This window comes from Falco cherrug, chromosome 7 (assembly GCF_023634085.1).
Source record: "Falco cherrug isolate bFalChe1 chromosome 7, bFalChe1.pri, whole genome shotgun sequence".
Lineage (NCBI taxonomy): Eukaryota > Metazoa > Chordata > Aves > Falconiformes > Falconidae > Falco > Falco cherrug.
Window position 1 is genome coordinate 858,451 of NC_073703.1, and position 23,519 is coordinate 881,969.

At 41.8% G+C, this 23,519-nt stretch overlaps 1 protein-coding gene across 11 annotated transcripts in view; it reads right to left on the reverse strand.

Annotated features, from left to right (window-relative positions):
• MYO9A (myosin IXA) overlaps positions 1 to 23,519 on the reverse strand; it is a 184,229-nt gene that overhangs the window by 52,756 nt on the left and 107,954 nt on the right. For all 11 annotated transcript variants that reach the window (XM_055716037.1, XM_055716034.1, XM_055716040.1 and 8 more), the window contains 2 exons: positions 14,674 to 14,808; positions 498 to 619 (listed from right to left, as the gene is read on the reverse strand). In XM_055716037.1, coding sequence (XP_055572012.1) covers positions 498 to 619; positions 14,674 to 14,808 — 257 coding nt within the window. The remainder of the gene's footprint in view (positions 1 to 497; positions 620 to 14,673; positions 14,809 to 23,519) is intronic.

Below are 23,519 nucleotides of genomic sequence, written 5' to 3' on the forward strand. Positions count from 1 at the left end.
TCTGAGCTGCAACCCTGATGCCCACAAAATCCTGTGGAAGCACAGCCCCTATGTACATGCCCTCAGTTCACTCTGGCCTAATTTTTAAAAGTAAATTGATAAATCCACCTTAAATATCTGTAACAGCACCCACACAACCTGCTTTAACTCCTGTGCTTGGATCTCCCTTCACTCTGCTCAACTTCAAGCATCTTCACATCATTACACCGCAAGAGACAGGGAGAGATATGAGGAGAGAAGTAGCAGAAACCTTTGCCTTTCCCTTTAACAGAAGAAATTCTTGAAACAGAATTTTAGTTATTATTTGTTAAGGCTTTTTGCTCAGCTCACTGGGTCTCCACTGTTTGCATTACCACCTTGGAAACAAAACCAGAGACACAGATAAATCAGCCCAGGGAGCTATTAGCATCTTTCTGGGAAAAACCACAAGAGGTAAGACCTAAACACATTTTATGTGAAAAAACAAATATCACCAGCAAAACCAGTTTCCTACTCACTTGCTTTCCTCATCCAGCAGATGGAGCAGGCCCGTCGGCTTCTTACTGATCAGGTTGATGCAGCTGGAGTTGTCTATGTAGTCTATGTTGTGCCAACTAATTCCTTCTGCTCTATATTCCTCCTAAAAAATACCCCCAGATATTGTAACAATATTGTATGCAAGCAAAAAAAAAAACCAAACAACCAACTAAAATTCAAAGGGTTTCGCAGAAGCCGATGCACCATTTACCAAAATGAACATTTCTTCTGCTAATATGCCACCAATATTTTCTTTGATGCAAAAGAAAATGATAAAGAACCACTTGGACAACAGGGAACCATGCAGCATTTTACAATTCCAGATGTACCAGACTTTTGTTCAGACACAGGTTAGGTATATGGCAGACCATGCCTATTGCAGATGCTGCGCATCATTGCATCTGGCTTTGCTTTTCCTGGCTTGCTGTTAATGCGCTATATGATGTATTTGCATCAATTAATACTTAGTATTTAGTTGCTATAAGAAAAAAATAATTTAATTACAAAGGAGCAGCAATAGAACAGCCTTTCCTGCTTCGCTGGGGTCCACTCTCCTGTAGTTCACACTATTACTGGCTGGTGCTGTAAGGGCTAACCAAGAGAGCTCCAGCTAGTAGAAATCCCCGCTCCAAGATGAGCGGAGCCATGGCCCTTTACAGTAAAAGTGAGGATCTGTCCCCACATCCAATGCTGAGGGGAAAAAAACCCCTTTATTTTCCACCAAAATAACTCCAACCCTTGCTCTTTTATAAAGGTTCTCTCCTCCAAGATACATTTTCAACTGGATTACTTCGAGAAGTCTTCTGCACAGATTATTTTTGGGCATCTGGAAGCAAGCAGAGTCTAAAAATCGTAATTTTTATCATACACTTTCAAGACTTATGACTCACTCCAGTGATATTGGAAGTGCACCTTACTCCCTGTGTTGGAAAAAGTCCTACCAATCCAAGCTGCATTTTTACTTCTCTATCGTAAGACATTTCGATGGCAGAATTGATGAAAAAAAGGGGAAAATTATCAAAATTGCACTAATATGGTGCACCTTTATAACCATCCGATTCATTTTTGTTGCTGCTTCTGCTTTTATTTTTAATACCAGCAAAAAACTTCAAAATGAAATATGTTCTTCCAACTCTCCTCATCCAAAATTAACATGAACTCAACATATATTATTTTTAGAATTAGAGCTTGAAGTGCTTTGACACAACTCACAAGGAAATTTTTGCTAAAAAACATAGAAGGTCCTGAATTCACTATTTGAAACATCATATACCTTTACATCAATGATACACGCTCTATGCACACGTGTGCAGGTATAGAAGGAGTTTCTAACAGCCCTAAAGCCTTTCAGGTTCAAAACGTAACACATACCACTGGAAAAAACAATAATCTTGAAAATAAGGAACAACTCCATATTATGAATTTCATGTTTTCTTTTCGTTTTGTTTTTTTTTTTTCTTCTTTTTTTCTTAGGTTCCTGCAGAGCAACCAGGACACAGTAGGCATGCAGAATAACATTCACCAGTCACTACTAAACTATAGGCATTTAAAAATCATATATTTGACTAAGACTCATTGCATTTTCAGTACAAGTCAGGAAAAATCCTTCTATATGGCAGTCCAGTCAACTGTAAAAGACTGCATATTTCTTGAGCGAGCGTGAGCTTCTCCTGAGTGATTTAAAAGAGAGACAGTGATGGGTGCAGCAGTAATTGCAGTCAGCATCATTTATCAACCGCCTGCTTCTGACAGCCACTTAATCACATGCAGGTCCATTAGCCCCAGCTTTGCCTGCTCAGGGCTGGTCCTGAGCACCTGGCGAGCAATAAACCTTGCTGTGATGATAACAGAAGACCTTTATTTTGGTGGTGATGGGTGCCTGCTACACATTACTTGCCTTACATATTTATTATTATGACACTTTTTTGAACTACTTGTCTGGGGGCTTTACATAATTTTTCTCCCCCAAAACCCCCAATTATCTCAAGTTTTATGTTTGCATACATCTAACCTGGACCACACCATCACTCTGTTCTAGAAGCCCTCTCGACATCCCCAGCTCCACGTATGACATTTGGCAGCTGCAAAATGAACATTGCTGTGAAAGTCTTCTGCCCAGACTAAAAACTTCTACTACTCCTAAGATTGGTGCAAAATAACGAATTAGCAATGTTAGCTCTCGGTTTTTCAAATATACTCCAGTAAATGACCATAGAAGACCAGGGTTCTTTCAATGTCTCTACTTTTTTTAGGCTTTTTCAGCTCTGCCACAGATAGTGTGTGACCTGAGGGCCAGTCATCACATACCTCCTGGCCTTGGTTTCTTCAGCTGCAGGGTTTTGGCTAATTTTCTCTTCTCTGCTCTTCTTTTTCCCCTGGGCTAGGTCAGAAACACTCACTCCCAGGCTGTGGGGTTGCTCCCCACATCTGTCCGTCCATTCCTCCCTCCCCTCCATCCCCAATGCAACCTCTTGCTGTGTTGGCCAAATACGAAGAGGGATTAAAGTCCTCAACTAATAACCTTTTCCACAATAACTCAGATATACGCTCCCACTTCAAGACAGGTGGGTACGCAGCAGCAGGAACTATTCCAGAGCAATTGCTCCAAAGCTTAAATGGAAAAAAAAATTCCCCTTATTGCTTCTTTCCTAGCATTTTTCCAGTTATTGGTTGGATTGCCTTCAGAATCACAACCCAGGAGAAGTAACTGCGGCTTTGTGACTGACCAATCGAATTCCTTGGGTGTTGCTGGTCTGCAGGACACTGTGCAAATTGACCACATAAAAGCAGAAGCTTTAGGGTAAAATCCTTGCTGTCCATATGTATACGTTAGACGTATTCAATTAAGTTTCAGCTATTAATCTTCTATATGATTTGTGTATGATTTCTGTATTCCCCTTCTAATGACCGTCTTTCTGCAGAATTCAGGAGACACCCTGAAAGGCTGCCTCCACAATATTCTTCACTCCTGAGTACGACAATGAAGTCTCTGCCATCCTTTGATGGATGCAGGGTCCTCGCAGAGCACTTGAGTATTAAGGAATTACATCCAAACAACATGAGGTTTTCATTTAACAAGATGAAGACAATATGAAACATAGCCCATTCAAACAAAACCCCCTCAAACTGGAGTTTAATTAAAAACCAGCTTAGACTTCTACCTTGACTTAAAACTAATCTATGTTTATGGGCAAATTCAAATGTCCTATTCCTAGAAGACCATCTTTACACAGAGAACCAAACCACTGACATTACCACTATATGCAAGAGTTTCTAGTGCAGTAAAGTCCAGAGTCTGATTTTTGGCATCCTTACTCCCAATAAAAATGTACAGATATACTCCTCCCATCCCTGGATAGCTGAAACCTGGCCTGCTGGAAGGTGGAGCAATGCAAGTTCACTGGAGAAGAGAGCAATGAGCTCTCAAAGTTGGCAAAAGAAATCAAGCAAAAACAAAAAAAAAAGATATTCAGGGTTGTTTGTTTTTTTTTTTTCAGAGTCCAGCAGCTCCATATTTTCATTTAATTACTGGGTGAGATGCTACTGATTGCTCTTGAGGTGACCTGTATGTTCACCACGAGGAGATTGATACTTCCCAGTTGTGCACTTAGAAACAATTCTGCTGCCCTGACCACAATGATGTTAGCAGTACGTCAACGTCGGCACCACATGTCACCGAAGGGACTTGTCCTGGCGGTGCGAGCACACTCACTTCTCGGATGCTGTCACCCAGCTCAGAGCGGGGCTGAGCTGCCATAGCTGCACCGGCACGCTCGCTGCAGCAGCAAGCTCAGCAAAACCCTGTAACGTGGATTTGGCCTCTGACTCAGCTGAAGCGCAAGAGAGAAGAGGGTTAGTGACTTCATTTTGCTTCTCTTTAAGGGGAAAAAACCCATTATTACTGCATCCGATATTTAGAAAGATGTGGCTTAAGCAGGGAGATGGCTCATAAGAAAAGGCAGCATTAGTTCGAGTTATTCTTGTTTAAAAGGGATGCTTTTTAGAGCTTAAAATGCTCAGGCTGATCTGAATAAAACACAATTCGTGATGTTCAAACATTAAAAAAAAAAGACATAAAATGTGGATCCAGACCTTGAAATGCATATATTCAGAACATGAACATAAATGTTTACTGAATATCTTTACCGGATACAGCATTATCTGAGGCATAAGAGCATGTCAAATTTGGGGCATCAAAAAACCAGCATACGGCAGAATATCCAGCATTTTTTACATATGAAGATTAAAGGAACTCTAGTAAAGACATAGCTAAGCGCTATTAAAGAGAAACCCTGCCTGCCTACAACCGACCCCAGAGCTCAAACACCGCTTCTGCCACTCAGAATAATGAATTTAAGATTAAAATATGCATGCTGAGCATCAGGAAATCCTTCCCAACTGGGTTGCAAGGCTTGATGGAAACCCTACTGCTACAAAGAGAAATCAGCCATAGTTTTATAGTTGAACACGTAGAGAAACAAGTCCCATTATCTTTACAGGAGTGTTGGATCAGTTCTGTTATCAGGACTTTATTTTGGTGCTAAGTGAAACAAACACGCTCTAAGCTGCAGCAGAATTAAAGTTTTATATATATCTTTATATACCCATGAGCCTAACAGCATCTTGGAGGTGCTGGAAAACATCTCTGCATGTCCACACACGCTCTATTATGAATTACTCCATATCCAGCCATAGTCAACAGTAAGTAAAAACAAAAGCTAAAAAGCGTAATTAGAGGAGAAAGCATTAAATATTATTTTTAAGCTCACACTTATCTACAGTACCATGCTCATTGGGAGCTATTGCTCCCCAAAATCAAACGGTAAAGTTAAGAGGTGATTGAAGGGGAGTGATCAGGATCTTGAAAAATTTAAGAGACAAGGGGCATAGAAACCCAGAGAAGAAATGAAACTGGAGAGACATGATAAAAATACAAAATAAAAAACATAGGAAGTTTCCCATCTGTCTTAAAGCACAAAACCAAGGGATTAGTAAATTCCAATCACAAGGCAGTGAAAAATCAGGCCCGAATACAAAGGCGGGGGCTTTTCCATGATACATGAAATTTGTTACCCTATCACAGGATATCAAAGGTAAAAATTCTGCTGTGATTTCAAGAGGTCTGGAGGGTGCTGGGCATCCATCCACACAGCCTGTCGCAAGCTAAGAGCCACAAAAATATCTCAGCATTTCAGTGCGCAGGAGGCAGACATCTTATACCATTGGGATATTGCTATTAGTCACAGTGAAAATTGAGAAGCAGCCCCCCAAAATAACATTTTAAACCCAAAACCAGGGATGATGCTCTCACCTCTTTCTTGGGGATGGGAGAAGGCTGACAGCAAAAAGAGGGATAAAATGTAGCATGCAGTGCTATTTCAACTTGTATCAAGTCCAACTAGGAAATTAAAGCATATTAGAAGGCAATGTAAAACATAATGAATAATTATTTGCAAGGAACTTCGTGCAAGGGAAACATGGCATTCTCTGTTTCCCAGAAGCATAGCAACCCTGCTTCAGAAATGCTCGGGTAAATCACAACAGCAGAGGAAAACCCCACCAGCTCATTCACCTCCGCCGGGACAGAGCTAGATAAGCCCCAGGAGGTTATCTGCCTGAGCCTTTCATTGCCTAGGCATAGGAAAACCTTATTTATACAATGAAAATTCCCAAAATAAAGTAGGAAATCAACTGAAAAATCCTTTTTTCCAGCATATCTCCACATGGGAATGCTTCCCTTCATGTTCTTCTCACAAAAATTCACATAATCCAGAGCCATATGCTTCAATGGGATGTCGAAATGTATATATTTTGCCTAAAAATTCATGACAAAACATAAGGGTGTGAAATTCCTCTCTTCTTAACTCTTAACACCGTCTGCTTCAGCTTCAGGCAGTGTTTGGAAAGTGAGAAACTAGGAATTAAATCCCTTTTCACGTCTCTCCATTCTTAGCCAACTTCCCCAGCTTAAATTTAATCTCAAAATTTTATTAAATATTACAAGTCAACTTGACGCCCCCAACAATATAAACCTTTGCAAATGCAAGCTTAGAGCCACTAAACCCAAGCATACACGTTTTTCCTTTCTTGATTGGTAGTAACAAGGTACCATCAGCCTTGCAGATGCTGATGGACAGTAAGATAGGATGTCTCCAAAAGCTTAGGTCAAAAATGAGAAATGAAGCCGTATTTTGCAAACTACATTGAAAACCCTCCAGGAAAGAATACAATTCTTAATGTTTTAAAAATTACATTACAGTAGGTCATTGTTATATGAAAAACTAATGGAGCTAAACCTTGTAAAAGCTCCTTTCTGCATATGTCTATATACATATGTACCCTACACCATCCATCTTGGGGAGCTTGGGAAGGCTTTTTCAAAGCTGGAAACAGCAGCTAGGTGTGGGGAAACCCCTCCACCCAGGAGATCCACCCAGGATCCGTTCATTCAGGAATTCATCTATCCCATGGAGGATTGTTTGTTCAGTAAGTGCAGGTGGGTACCAAGAGCCAGTCCCAGCAGAATCACCCTGGCATAATTTGATAATTAAAATGAGCTTGATATGATAAATCCTTGAGATGTGAAAACCTTATTACTAGAGAGTTCCCAAATGAATGAGACCAACGTCTGCTTTGGTGCCAGCACTTACACGCTGCAGACAGCACAGATACCTCGAGTTCCTGACATCCCTCCAGAAGAGGATGCCAAGGCTGACAATGCTGACACTTTCGTTTATGAACAAGGATTTTTGTGTTTGTTCTCAATTTAAGTAGAAAAGGAATTTACACACACAGCCATATATATATTTTTTAAAATAATGCATCCACAGACAGTATATATAAAAATGCATCCCCACATGCTTTATAAATACACAATCTATAAACAGGTTTATAAGCCGCTCCATTTTAATGATAATATATGGCAACATAGGGGTTCTGATAAACAGCCTTCCACTGCACTGCTGCTGCCACCTGTTTTAAGTTACAAACCACTTATGGAGCATTGGCAGATGGCTTTGAAGCAAAGGTGCTCCCCGAGATGGTCTTCTCCTTCAAGGTGACACTCTCAGTGGCTCCTCAGCAAATGGCAAGTGAATTTGGTTTTTCTTTGGGGCTGATCCTTCGGCTACTGACAATCTCCAGTTTGCTGCATGTACGCAGCCTAAGATTTTGACTTATTGTAATTCAGACTGTCCATCATTAAATAAAGTGTTTTAAAATAGTAGGTGCAGCCCAGGGTTTCACACACGTGGCTGTGTTACACCAGCTTTGCAGCACCCATCTCCAAGCTCAAATCAGCTTCCTGCGTTTCAGTGGCAACAGTAGGTTTCAGTCATAAATTGTATTTTTCTCTCAAAATGGGGAAAGTAGGTTTTGCATGATCTGGCTAGCAAAATACATGTTGCCACGGTCCCATTTACTCTCTTTCCAGGAGCATCCTTCTTCCCAACCTGCTCTTACAACAGCCAGGAGAAGTGTGAGCCTAACGATTCTGTGTGATCTGCTGGCACATTAATTTCTTTAATTTCTTGCTATCAAAGAGGAAAAGAAATATCAATGCAGTTCTTGCAAGATACATCAGGCTTAGGAAGCATGAAGAGGATGTCCACAGTGGTCATGGTCAACACCAGACTGGTCCTCGAGGCTAAATGTCTTCTTCCTCTTCCAGTCCCACTCCAAACTTGTGCCAATAAATACACTTGATCCCGATTCCCTTCTCATTCATTCACACTTACAGTGGGCTCACAGTACTCCCTAATATGTATATGTATATATATACACACACACATAGTTGTCTTGTGCTACCCCTATGAACATCTTGTTACTGTGCCAAACCAACTGTCCAAGCAGGAATTTCACATGTAACAAGTAGAAGAGCCACGGTCACAATGGACCATCCAGTTCTGCCTCAATATGGTATTTTTTTGGATGGGTTGAAGTATTTTAGAGGCTTTTAGAGGTTTCTCACTCATCTTCTTGCTTAAGAAGGGAGCTCACACAGCACAATGCTGTCCTAGGAAAATCCATCAACATGCACTGAGGTCTTATTTTTAAAAAAAGCTGTTGCTCACAAGTATTGCTAGTGCTTTCTTTCTGATATAACCGAAGATTTCACTACATCCTTGCCTAATTTGGCTCATAGGTATTGGGAATGTGCCAGAATTTCCCCATGACCATAATTCTGGACTAACACCCAGGACCCGGCCCTAGGAGACTAGTACAGAAGCACCCTAGATCACACGTAATGCTCTCCAAAGCAAGGTGTGGGAAGAAAATACTTTTTGTATCACTAATAAATAAAAATTTGTGTTTATTTCATCTTTATCTCATCCTTTTTTGATTTCTGGGGTTTTTTTTCAGGGGGAGCTTCATAACATACATGAGTACATATCTATCTATTGAAAATAAATAAATATACATGTATTGGATTGCATCTCAGGGCCAGGTCCCAGAGGACAGTCAGGTTCGGTGTACCCATGTCAATCCCAACCCCGCTGGTGCAGGGCTCTGGCTGGGTTAGGGGGACAGGACTGTCCCCTGGCACAGCCCATACCCATATATATTTATCCAATGTATTTGAATAGGAACCACAATCAGCAGAAAACATTATCTAACTGGAAAAGTCAAGGAACCAGCTTAGAAAAGAGGAAAAAAGGGGCTCAAGAGATGATGGCAACTTGGGAGAGATATAACGCCACCTGGAGCAAGGCACCTGCAACTCGGAGAGCTCTAGCAAGGAGGGTGGGGATGAGGGATGGAAGAGGAGCTCCGAATAAGGGGAACAGAGGCGGTTTGGGGCAGATGCAGCAGCGCTGCAAGCACAGCCTGGGGATGTGCTCAGATGTTGTGTGATGCCTGGTAACATTCCCCTTAGCTTGTCTGGCTCACAAAAACATCAGCAAAAGCCAAGACATAGGGACAGCGCTGAGATAATCTTTTTATCGATATAACCTTTGCTTTTCCTTACTACAAGACAATTTGTAAAGCAGTCCACGTTCCTAAGTCACTAGGCAAAATATGAACTTGAATCTTTAAAACTACACATTGCCCAACTTGCAGATAGGAGCTCTGTGCATTTATCTCAAGAAATTTATGCTGCCAACCACAATCATGATACTTTCACAAAAACACAGATACACCACTTCTCTGCACTGGTCTGAAACTGAAGGTCACAGAATCATATTAAAAAAAAACAAGAGCAATGAGACCCTGTCTCTTTTCGATATGTAATTCTAATGTACAAAAAATGCAGAAAACTGTTGAGTCTTTCACACCAGTACGTCACACCAAGAAAGCTTGCTAGAGTATTTGTTAATGATATTTTAAGCATGTTTTCTAATTTGCCTACCTAGTATGCCATTACACATATTTGAGAGCACTACTCATGGGGGATCCATATAGTACATACTCTATAGGTGGGAAGTTGGAACTAGATTATCTTTAAGGTCCCTTTCAACTCAAAGTATTCTATGACATTATATAATGTATATATAAAATACTCTACTATGTATTATATATTATGAACTTTCATTATCTGGAGAAGCCCCAAAACAAGGGGGTGGCAAATGGAGCCTCCCTGGATCCCGCCCTGGCCATGCACCACCCTGGGGGGGAAGGACCCCAGGCAATGCTTTGGGGGACCAGTGATAACCACAGTTGTGTTTTATTTCAGTCCTGTAGTTTGAAATCTTCCTGTCCTAAAGATAACACTTAAACAACTCTAAGTACCCTTTTAAAATATATTTTTTTAAAAAATATGAGTTACATACTCTAAGCATCCTTTTTTTTCCCCCCAAATGTGAGTTACATGCAGTGGCGTGTTGCCAAACAATAAATCAATAACTTATGCAGCTTGGTATTCCTCCATGTGACATATGGCACACAGCTGACAGCAGCATTTTTCGGAGGGCATCCGCTCTCCTACCTCCAACGAAAACAGAAATTTGAACTGAGCCTCCTAGCCCTCAACAGTTGACTTCTGATGGTTGGCTTTTGTCTTCAGATGCAACAAAGAGGCATTCATGCTTAACTGTAGCGATGAGGTACAAAAACCCCTTACTGGAAGGAAGGGAAAAAGTATGCCAAGCAGTAAGAGAAAGATCCTTTTTCATGATTTATTTTTAATTTAACTAATTTTAATTATTTTCTTAAATTAAATGAAACAATTTATTTCTCCTTATTTAATTTTTGTATTTTATTTACCCTAAATGACATGGAAGGCTGCTGGAAACAAAGCAGCGTAGCCTGAGAAACCTTGCATATACAAGATGCTTTAAAGTATCACAGACATTGCAGTCATTTCACAGACTAAATAAACTACCTATCACTGCATCCCGTGACAAATCGATTAATTAATTCACTCCGATTGCGATGAGCAAATGGTTATAATGTTCATGATTTAGACCAGACTCTCAGATGTCTACACCTATTACACAGGACCAATAAAACCTATAGACTTGCCTAAATATTTACGGAGCTTTAGATGGCTGAGCAAACATTTCATAGGACGCATTAACTTTATGAAATTAAGTTTTTCTATCTGAGCAGGCTGAGATTTGGTGGTTGGGGCATCAAGCTCAACAGGGACCCACCCCACCAGAAAATACACTTCGCTTAACACCTGAGCTCATGCCAGCTAATCATGCTTCAAAAAAAAAAAATTTCTTTTTCAGACTCAACCTCAGTTATTCATCCATTTTTTAAAACAATTAAACGATGTCCTCAAAATTGAGGTTTGGTGGGTAAACAAAAGGTAGAAAAGAACTTAAACAGCAATATCTGTGGGACAGAAAGCTACAGGATGACTTCTCAACCTTTGAAGGCATCAGCTGAAACAGGGCAAGGTGGCTGGCATGGGGGTAACTGTACAGCTGAGCACTGGGTGAGCCTTGAGCAGGGACGGAGGACGATCAGTGAGGTCAAAGATGACAAAGTTTGGAGAATGGGCCGGGGGGGCTCTGCCAGGCCAGAGAAAAACCACCCATGCTATGTGATGGGTCAGGCTGTATTTAAGTTATGATTCCTGCAACAGCAATCTTTCTAGATTAATAAATAATTGTTATTGGTTTGAATCCAAGAGTTTGCCTACACAGACAGGCTGGGATTTTTGAGCCTGAGGCTTTACTGCTTCATCAGGTTTGTCTTTCTTGTACTCTTCCATCATCTGCCAAAGCATATTCCCATGTATCGTGAATCATCACTAAATCTTCCTTTGCGATCTAGAACAGTCCGTTTAAAAAAAAAATGGTAAAGAAACATCAGTAACTCACTTAATCCAAGGCAGAACTCTAACATTTACCACTTACTGCCTTGTCCTCCTATTTTACTATAAATAGCAGGCAGAGATGCCTTATCCTTATTCTCAGGGGCGGCTCAGAGCAAGGAGTTTGCTGTTGCAAAGACCTTTGAAGACTCTCGGTACACAGCACAACAGCAGCTGCATTTATAGGAAGCATCAGGCTGAAGCCAGACCGCCTGAGGATGCCTCAGCTGGTTGTTTGCAAACCACTGGAAATAGTGTTGTCTTCAGGCAGAAGGTTTTGTTTGTTTTTTTTAAAAAAAGATTCTCAAGGCACACTGTATTAGATTTCATCAAGGAAAAAAAAAGTTAAAATAATCCCTCGCTTCTGTTAGATGACTTTGCGAGAGGTATTTTGGTATCCATAACATCAGCAGTATGCCACAGCAACAATTACATCATGGCTAAATACCGCTCTTGCACAGAAATTCTATTACGACTTAAAGAAAATCCTTAGCGAATACTTACATTTGTCATTTCTTTTAGCAGAAATGTCCAAATACCTCAGCAATCTGTCTGCAGCCTCCTGCAAGCTCTGGAGATAAAAGCAGCATATCTCTGGGTACAAGGCAAGACCCCTCTCCACTTCAGGCGCCCGTCATCAATAACCCCACTTGTCTTTCAGCCATCCAAGACATCAAATAAACCCTTGTAAAGCCACAAATATCTCAGATAAATTCGCAATTCAAAGTAATATAACTATTTCGTCATCTTTTTTTTTTTTTGCCAACACAATATTAACTCCCTACAGTCTTCACCTGTAATTCAGCAACTATCATTAAAAAGAGGTTAATCTTTGGGCCAGCTGGGAAGGAAGGGTATTCTGAAGACCCAAGATCTGAATATGTATCATCTGTTTTCTTTCCATCAAATCCAATCCTCCACATGCAGCACATAACTCCGAGAAGAGGAAAATGAAATGGTTAAACCATACAAATAATTCACTGAAGGATTAGTGCTCATGCAGCTGTACATTTATTTATATTTATAGCAAGCAAACTATGTAGAGATGACCATATTTTCCACCAGCAGAGCTTGCAGTGCTCCAGCCCTAGACAGATGACGTGCTCTGACATTAAGAACTGGAACGAGCCCTTTGCAATCAGGTGCCTCTGCAACAGCTCCTCTCATCCATACAGCAAATACTGACTTTAATGACTTCGTGTGCTTGACAGATTTATAGGAGAAAGCTAATTAGGTCATTGGTTATAAGCCAGCCCAAGAAGAACTACAGATTGCTGCAATCAGGAGCTCTGCATATACCCCAGGCTTAGGGAGGAGCACTGACCTGCTAAGAAATCCCAGCCCAAGCACCAGAATTCCCTTATGGATGACAGCAGCTCGGCTCCCTCCTATGAAACTGGTGGAGGCTGCCAAAACCCTCATGTCCCAAAATCCCACCTCATTGAGGTACCATCTCTCTCCAGCTTTCAGGAAGGGTCCTCCTCTCCCAAGCCTCTTCTAGAAAGCTTATCAGTTACATTTATAGAAAAAAAATAGCTGTATTTGCTTTGCAATAGTCTTTTAGTTTGCATTTTTATGGTAGAAAATGGTAAAACAGATCTATTCCTAGAAATACAGACAGGTTGTCCTACTAACTTCTTAAAGCATCTATTGAGTAGGGTACAACCACATACAAAGACCTAAAAAACAGGTCTGAGCAGCTCTGCTCCACTTTCTTGAAGGAAAAAAAAAAAAAAAAAAAAAGAGCATTAACAGAGAAGCATCAAACTCTGGAGCAAACTTCCCCAAATGATCCATTCAAGGCTATACTGCTTATTTCTGACCCTTCTCATACTCAAGAAAGCTTCTTTTTTCTTACTTTTCAGATCTCTTGTAACACTGTAGAGGCCCAAAATGAAACTATCAGGGTTTCTGGGAAGGGCAGATTTAATTCTCTGATCTCAGCTGGACTCAGACTGCAGGACACTGTTTATCAAATACTAGCTCTACCAAAACTAATGATAAGGAGGATTTCCCTTGACCTCACCCAAAGGAGAATTTCACCCAAAGGGAAGGCATGCAGACTGGCATTAAAAACAAAAAAGGTAATTTTGAAGGTCTATAACATATTTCCTGCATTAGACAGCCCAATTATATGTTGTGCATCCATGAAACAACATGTACTTTAGCAGTTTTCTTGTCTTGCTTGTTGTTAGATAACAAATGGTGTTTGGAGAAGCCTCCTCCCATCCTAATTAATAGACTATGCCATCTTATCATATATGTTACCTGCTAAACTATGGCCTGTATTTTTGTTATATCTCTCTCAGCACATTAATTTGAGGCTTGAAAGCAACACCCAGTCTTAACAAACCTAAAGCAAAGCCTAAAGTTCAACCCCTCCTAATCTGCCATGGCTCACGGAGGTCATAAGGACCTCAAGCCTGACCTTACAGAACACGTATGACAGGGACATTTCCCCTCCCTTCCCATGAATTAACACTGGAAAGCAAAAAACTGCCAGAAGATTGGGATGGCATTTTCAACAGATGCTGAAAAATAACTTTTATGTGATATTAAATGACAGAGCAGCAAGTCCAAGCAAAGGCAAGAAAGAAATTGCTCATGGATGAGCCCTCTGAGCATATGAGGAGACAAAAGAGCAACGGTAAAGGTCTTCATGGCATTTCAGGATACTCACATCCCAAAACGTTTGTTGAAACCCAGCAAATCTCTGGCTGGACTTTATTTTACAGTTAGCAGGAAGTCATATGTTAAATTAGAAGTTAAATTTGAATAATTCAGTGTACACTCCTTAACATAAAAGAATTAAAGGGACAATTTCAGAACCTCATGAGTGCCACAAACTCATGTCAACACTCACTGGCGTCAGAATAAATTATTTCCAGACCTACCTGTTCAAGTTTAAAGATGTGTTGGTTAAAGTAGTGCTGCAAGCGCTCGTTGGCAAAGTTAATGCAGAACTGTTCGAAACTATTATTTTCATAGTCTTCAAACCCAAAAATATCAAGTACTCCAATGGATAAAGTCTGCAAGAAAAGTAAGAATGAGGATTAGAATAAAATCCCATAAATGAATTATTTGTACACAGTACATAACCAAAAGCATACAAACAGAATTAAACATACTTAATAGCAGGACTTTTAATTGTTACTAGAATTGTTGATACTATGCCATCTAAAAGACTTCATCTACATCAGAGAGACAACATGTAACTTTAGGTATCTGGGTAGATTGCTGTTTTCTAAAAGAAAAGTCCTTTTAGAGTTAGTGGTTTGGTGTTTTTAATTTATAGACAAATTGCCATCTTTGAAGAAACCTGAACCCAGTTCCAAGTTATTCTATTGGATTTAAGACAGTATTTATCTTTTGAGATAATGGGGATAGAGCTTGGAAAAAAAGGCTTACACCACGAAGACAGTCCAGAGAAACATGCTTACAAGGGGAATACAGGATGTCTAAGCTAACATGCTCGGGCTGCAAGCCTTCTGAAGAAACACGTACATGGCAGGGGCTTGCACGGAAATAATTCATTGCAATGAAGGAAAGTAAGTCTGGTCAGAGGTACAATACTATCAAACATAAAACATCCACCTTGCATATCAGATGGATCAGACGACTGTTTCCTACTGAGAAGCGTAACCCAGACGGACTGATTTTTGAAAATGTTGAGTCGCTCTCGCCTTACTGAAGGGGATTGTAAAGGAACGCAAAAATAGTAATGCTGCTGCAAAAACGGGCTCAAATCCATCCCGAGTAAGTTTCCTTCATAATCAAAAACTTAAAGCCACAGAGCTGTTGAGCATATAAAACAAAAGCTCCTTTTCTAACCTAAAGACCCAAGAGCGTGCTTTCCCTGCCTTCTGCACCCTTTAAAGACTTGGCTACTGCTTGCGTTGAATGGAGGTCTCTGAGCAGGGAAGGGAACCAAGCCTCATTTCCCATGGACCGCTGTCCTAGGGCTCCACGCTCTGGCACAGCCATCCCAGACCCTGCCACCAGGACACAAGAAATGCTCTGCAGGACCAGCCCAACACCTCCAGCCGTGGCAGCAGGACATCCCACCCTGGCATGACAGATACACTCCTCCCATTTAAACCCCCTGAACTTTGGTGCAGGCAGGTGCCCAGCAAGTAAGCCCAACCAAAGTTTATCCTGCTGTGTGAGGCTATCTGTTACAGCTCAGCACCAAACCCAAAAAAACCTGTTTGGCTGGAAACTGGGCTGATAAGCAGCTGAAACTGCAGTAACATAGCAGAAAATGTGACTGCAAATCACCTGCTTTACACTATGAGCATCTGCAGCCCTCCAGGCCCACTGAGCTCTCCCTCCACAGCCGCTGGCTGCACGGCAGGGATGTCCCCTGGAGCCTTTCAAGGTTACCCCTCGAGGCTGAGACATCCCTTAGCTGACCACCAGGCATCAGTGGGTTGGTAAGTGACATTCTTTGCATGCATGTAACATTTAAGGTACACACAGTAAGCTTCAGCAATAATCTCCACATCCCACACTAATTTTAAGTGTAGTAAACTGTGAAGTATTGACCGCCAATCCATCTGTACTTACTAATATTTTACATACCTAAATTTACTGATTAGAACTCATTAAACTAACTACTAGCTCAGACCTGGGCGATCTCTGACTCTTCTCCTGCGACACCTAGGTATGTCACCATGGCCCTTCTGCGGTCCAAACCCCTCTTCTACCACCACCCACAGTCCTGGGATGAGGGAGATAGAAAGGCACCTCTGTGCTCCCTTTAGTTCACGGGCAAGAGACGTGTGAAGAGGTACCCATCCCATCTTCTTGGTAACCCACTGACACTACGATCCCTCAAGTCTCTCAGGCCAACTTCTAGAAGCTCATGATAGAGAAGTGTTTTCTTTTACTAAATCCATACCCCACAACATAAATTGCACGATTTTGTGAATTACAGTTCTAAATCACCTTTTTCCCACCACTTTAACAATTTTGCAAACCTCAACCATATCCCAGCCCAGCCTTTTCTCCAAATTGAAGAGCCAAAGCCTGTTTAGTCTTTCCTTTTTCCCCTCTACCTACAATAACATCTTGAGATGCTCATCAAGACATGAGCGCACCAAGGTTTTCTCTGTTGGCAAAATGAGGCCAACGCTGCTGTGAATTCACAGCTTGCTTTGCAACCCCTGCCCCTCCCCCCTCACTGAACCAACCCTGCTTCCCCCATGCCAGCCAGGCAAGGCACAGCAGCAGACCCCCAGTCACATGTACTCTGGCCCACAAGCAAGTGCAACCCATCACCTCCTGGCTCAGATTATCCCTCCTTCCCTTCATGGGAGTAGAAACGTGGAGCTTTCTACTTTGTGTAGGTACTGGTTTTCATAAAACTTGAGCGCTCTGCCTTTTGGATGGATTTGGTAAATCCAGCAGAAGAGGGGCATGGGGATGTGACAGCAGATAAACCTCACTGACACAGGGAGCCAGGGTGAAAAGAGCCTTAAGTAGGTATAATTTTTGCTGCAATTTCCAAGCTTGTACATGACTGTTCTGTTAAACAAGTAATTAATAATTAGTTACGAATAGAACTCAGACTGTGTTCACCTAGCGAGCCTGTTGTCATCAGAAAAGGAGTGAAGAGCCTGAAGGACACGTGCATGGAGAGCTCCACTGGCAGTTTGTTAGCGAACCGCTCACTGGGGTCTAACCAAAGCCATCTCACTTACACACGGGCTCTGTTCATACGTTACAATTAATTAAATAAAAATATTAAGAGAGGTAAAAGCATGAGCACTAGTCAATGAACCAAACCTTAAGCAGGGAGGAGAAACACCCCCTCCTCACCACCTCAGAACAACCTGGCTTTAATGTTGGCACACTGGTTTTAATTTTATTGATCTTATCTGCACTCTGGATTTCATAAGACTAGCCTAACTCCACTGCCAGAGATACCACTCAGACTATCTATGCTGCACTTGGTCTGTTTTCAACAGATCATATAACGTGGGAAGAAAATATTCCTTCTGTGCTCGACTCCCGAGCAGGGACGCACCTACAGCTGGGGCAGACGCAGCTGCCGTGGGCAGAGCAGCCACCCGGCTCCCGAGCTGAACCTCCCCACGATACAGGCTTTGGCTGCCGGAACAAGTGAAAACACAATAAACAAAGCAGCATACAAGCACACTGGTAAGACCCTAACCCACTTTCCCAAGAGGTCTTTGGCTACTTTACCCTTCGTCCAGGCTTTTCTCCCTATCCCAGGGCCAGACAGAGTCTACCTCCTCACGCCTACCCATGCCATGACAAAGATGACTACTGAAGGTCCTTGGTCAGCTTCCCAGAAGTTCACATCACTTGGCAAAATGCCCATGAGAAACAGCCACTCAACCAGAAGATGGAAATTGGGAAGCCACCAGACCAAGGACTGAGCTTGGCAGAGGGATTTGCCCTCACTCCTTGCGTCTCCAGGGTCAAGCATCCTTTTCCTGATAGTTATTTCAGTTATAAAAGAATCCTGTTAAAAATATTATATTTTGAAGTTGTCTTTTAATAATTTTTTGCTGACAACTGAAATTAAACCAGCTCAGACAGGTAAAATGCATAGAACTAAGAAAAAATATATCTGTATTTAGCAAAGTCACTGCAGGTATCAAACCACGCGTACAAGAGGAGGAGAATTAATCCTGGCATTGTCACAGAGGGAAAACCAAGTGTTTTCCTCGCATCCTCAACACCTCCAGAACACACACTGGAGATGTGGGGTTCATATGGAGATATGGGTTTCACGCCAGACAAGGCAGGGCAGAGCTCTGCGGTGAAGCAGGCTGTCTGCCCTCTGCTGCAGGAGCCAGCATCACAGAGCCTGTGAAAGAAAGAGGCCAACACATGTAAGTTGGTAAGGATTTTAAAAACAAGAAATCGGGAATTTATGGCTATTTTCCTACCTTCTGCTGCCCCCCTCAGAATCTCATGGTACCTATGTAAAAGGGTTATATCACTTTTTCGATTATAAAAGCAGCCCAAATCTACCAGTACAGAGTCATTTCTTATATCAATGTGAAACAAAATTATTTTCATTGAGGTATGCATAAATGAAATTATTTTGTTAAACCGCCTGACAAAAGCCTGTAATCTGGCTGTTTTTAAGATGAAGTTTGCAGTCCAATATTTAAAGAAAATAATCAAAAGAATTTTACATTAACAAATCTTCTAATTCTCCAGTTTCACATTCACAGTTTGAATGAGTGCCATAAGGAAATCATGCTAAGGTATAATATGATTTAGACCTCAACTAGCCAAGCCTAGTTTACATGTCAATGCTGTTCCTTTACCAAAACTAACATTTAAGATTAACAAGTACACAGCACAGACAAGCCTGTGGCAGACCACCGTATTACTAAGTATATCAAATCTATAGCAAAATTCCTGTAATTATAAGTGTATGTATACAAGGATTTTCAGAATTTCGGCAAACTCTGGCTCAGTAAGGACTTTCTGGTTGAGATGATAAAAAGTGACCTCATGCTTTTCTAAAAATGTCACAGCTGTGACATTTAAACACCAAGCAGGAGCCTTAAGAGCTTTTGGCAAGTGACAGTCTCAAAGCACCTGAATAGACGCTCTCTAATTCCCGAACCACTAATAAATAGAATCGTTGGAGCTGATTTATGTCACCCCAACACACACTGTGATGGCAAACCACCACAGAAGTATATTTTGGCAATCTCAAATAGGTTTGGTTCAAAATCTGGGGAAAAATATTTTTTTATCTGTGTTTAAAAAAATATCTTTTTTTAAACAATATTCCAAAGTCAATACTGTAAAAAAAAAACCAAAATCAAACCAACCCAAAACCCTGTCACCACTAAATCTAAAAGGCCTTCTCCAATCTGCGTTGTCAGAAGAGGCAGTGATTTGCTACAAATTTGGAAACTGGGACCTAAAGCTAATTAACAGATGCACATTAAACCCATTTTGTGTTCAGCAATTCTTCCTCTGTTTCAGGTCAGATAGCCAAAAATTAACTAGTTGATTAATTTTAAATTTATTTTCTTCATAGCCATGAACTCTTCATGAATTCAACCCCGAGTTTTCTTCAAGGCCGTGCGTTAGCATTCACCACCATCGCCACATACACAGCACCTCACCTGAAAACAGCAGCAGGGGTGTTTAGGAAGAAATTAAGACACTTCACAAGAACCAATGGGAAAAATTAAAAAAAAAAACACCGTGGAAGAAATGCTTTTTGGTCTACCATGATCTACACTACATCATCATTTTACGCAACGAGATGGACTTTAACAATTCTTAACCTAATTTACAGAAGGGGAACTAAATAAGAGACTCTCTGAGGTTTAATAATCTAGCTCTCAAGAGGAGGAACAGTCTTCGACCTTGTTAATAAAGGTCAAATTTCAGACAGTTTGTAGAGGATTATGAGAACATCAAAAAAGCTGAGAGCAAGAGAGAAGACCAAGGAAAATGGAGTCAGAGTGAAACTGATACACAGCAGCACTGCTACAAGCATAAAACAAGTCATATCAAATAACTTATTCACAACTCAGTACAGAAACAATATGCTACAAATCCTATCAGCAAACAAGATAAGCCAAATCCCGCTGTGTTTTCCCGAAATAATTCACTGTACATTTAACTAAATTTGGGTATCAAAGGTCTGATTTACATCTTCCAAATACTTGCTTGAAAAACAGTGGAAGAATGACGGCTGGGTGTTTATTTTTTTTTATCCAGCTTCATCTTTTGATCTTCTTCTTACTGCTGACATCAAATTGGGATATGAAAATTGTCTTCATTCCCATTGTCCCAGATTCTCCTGGGGTTTGGACATTGTTAGGATCTAGGTCTTCTTTCTTCCCACCTATCACTAAACCACCTCGTCCACCTGCAATAAAATAGCCCTAACTAGTTATAAACAGCCTCCCCGCCACATCCCACCTGCATGGCGGTTACCTCCGGCACCAGTCTGGCTGCATGTGAGTTTTGGCCAGCACCAGTTGCCCAGGTGGCTGGGGTAAAGCTGCTGTGCCCCAGCAGAAGCACACTGCTGGAGGCTGGGCTGGCTGCACATGTTGCCACAGCCCACGGTGGAGAGCAAACCTGGGATTGCGCGGATGCTGTATGTGCATCCGTTAGTATTTATTGTCTTCTGCAACCTCCAGCCTTCACGTCAAAACCCTGCGCTACCGCAACCAGACGAAGGGTAGCTCTGGTCAAGCCAGTGTCTGTGAAGGTCGCACAGGTGTCCATGAATGTTTTTATAGGACAGCTGAGCATGACCACTGAAATAAAAATTTACACTCATGAAGAGATATACTTTAATATTAATTTTTCTCATCAACTTCAGGTGCAGTTCTCCCATATATACTCAGAATTCCGATGGTTTTGAGTCTTATTTTACCTCTGCAAAACACAACTGTCATATAAGAAAGCCTTCTGCCAAAAATCCACCATCTAACAACCTGAACCTTTACAACCTACAGGATTATTTCAGAATATTTCTTAAATGTCAGAGGAATATTGGTGGCAAGCGTGGGCTGGGATTAAGTGAGGACAGTTGCTGCAGGGTGAGTCATACTGCTCACCCACTGCAAACTCAGAAGTCAGCAACGTTTTGTGGTGAGGTGCAAGATAGTATTTTTCTTTCATAAATTAGAGACTCTGTGCATTTAGAAGATTTTTTTTAAGGAAGCTGGTAGATGCCAGCAAGTAGACATCATCCAAGTGCTGAGATCCTGCCTTGCAGCAAGGACGTATTCCCAGGGTCCAGAGATGCCCCTGCTCCAGTCTACCTTCCAGCTACTCGTTGGTGTTGCGTAACCTCAAGACCACATATGGGAGATTAAGAAGAACCTATATCCTCATCTGGGGGTTCTTCAAGCACAAGCTGAAAAGGATTTCAAGAGGATTATGAAGTGGTTGGAAAAACCAAATTAATCAGCATCAACTTGGTTCCTTTAGGGCAGAGAAGAGTGGTAACTGCTGGCTGGTGCCTCAGCGCCTGGGATGTCCTTGGCCACTCAATGGCAGTGACATCATTCCTCAAGAGCAAAGGAGCAGGTATTCCCAGCCCTGCCCAGTCCAGGTAGGCGCTTCTCCTCCCTCTGTGCTGGAAGGACCCAAGTCAGGGGCTAAAAAAACAGGGGTGAGGAGGTGACTCTGGAACAACTTGACAGAAAATTAGCTAGTCAATGTTTAAAGAAGCCGCTCGCGGCAGCTCTGTGCAACACACGTACACTCTCTTCTTTAACCTCCCTACCCATAGAACGGGCACGATTCGTGCATTTTCATGATTTCGGAGTGACTTGTGAAAAATCAATCAACGTTCATAGAGAACTCTGAAGAGAAAATGAATTACACTTCTGTCTCTAGAAATATATATTTCTCAGTATTTTGTGCACTACCTTCCTGTTTCAGCAAACCTGGCCAACATACAGCCCAGCACCGCTTCGCTGGACCCCTCTGCCAGCGGGAGCCTGACGTTCCTGCAGCACCGGATGCTGAGTGCATCCCTCGCGCAGGGCAGCACCGCTCAGGTGCCTGCTGCCTGACCTGCACCTTATGGCTACACTGTGTGATCCTGGGCAAAAAGAATGGGTTAGAAAACTGTGAATTGTGAATTTGTGAGACTATATAAGGAGATGGGCAGGGTGAAAGTGGTTACGCTGCACAGCATTCTTGGCTGGAGAAAGCAGAGGGTTAATATGCAGCGGCAATGCTGGCAAACAGCACAAATTTGGGCTGTTCTGGCTCTTACCTGCTGAGATTTGGGGTTGGCAACAAAAGTTTAATGGCCCGTAAACACCTACTGTTGTTCCCTGCTATTACAGACATGTTGACTAAGCCAACAATAGCGTCCTAGTCTGATTTTGTATTTAAATCTCATGGAACAGATGTTTTTTAACTGTCAGTGGATCATTAAAAATGAATCTGTATTTGAGATGCATTTCCTTGTCAAAACAAATCCACCTTTTCTGCTTTGCCAAATACATGAACAGAATTTGATTTTTTTTTCTTGACAGCCCAGACAAAACTTTTGATTACTTGCAAAAAAAACATCAGGAAAGAACACAACATTTTGGGTAAAATATTAAACAGAGGGGAAGGAAGCACGTGCAGTCATAAGACACACTGGATGTTATTCGCTTTAACAACCTTTCTTGTCAGAAAAGCATATTACCAACTTTTATATGCATGTATTTATTGCCAGTCTATAATTAGGCTCCGCAAGCATTTCTATGCAGTTACATAAAGGACCAACTACACTGCAAGACTCTGCAACTTTGGTCCTACAAACATAATTCAAACTTCATGTTAGCACTTTGCAAAACTATCCTCCTTTTGGCAGCTGCACCTTCAGCTCAGATGTACAACCCCCCTGAACCTGCCCTCCCGCCACCCCCCATTGCTGGCCCAGGGTAGCTGGCAAGATGCAGGTGCACATGTGCATGGTTGCATCCCATACAGCCATGCTTCTGGGGGTCAGCCTCCTCCCAACACATGCTCCCAATGAGCACGGATGAATGCAGGAAAGATTTGGGAAAGGATGTCCTGGGTCGCGGCATCCAGCCCCTGCTACTGCAGGAAGCGTCACGTCATCCTTTCCATCAATTCCTCGGGAAAGCGGGTCAGCACCGCACTGGCTTTGCTCTTCCCACCGGGACCTTTTTCCCCCCTAATCTCACTTTTCTGCTCGTTGTAGATGTGCTACCTCAGTACCTACGGACACCACAGCTTGTTTATTTTC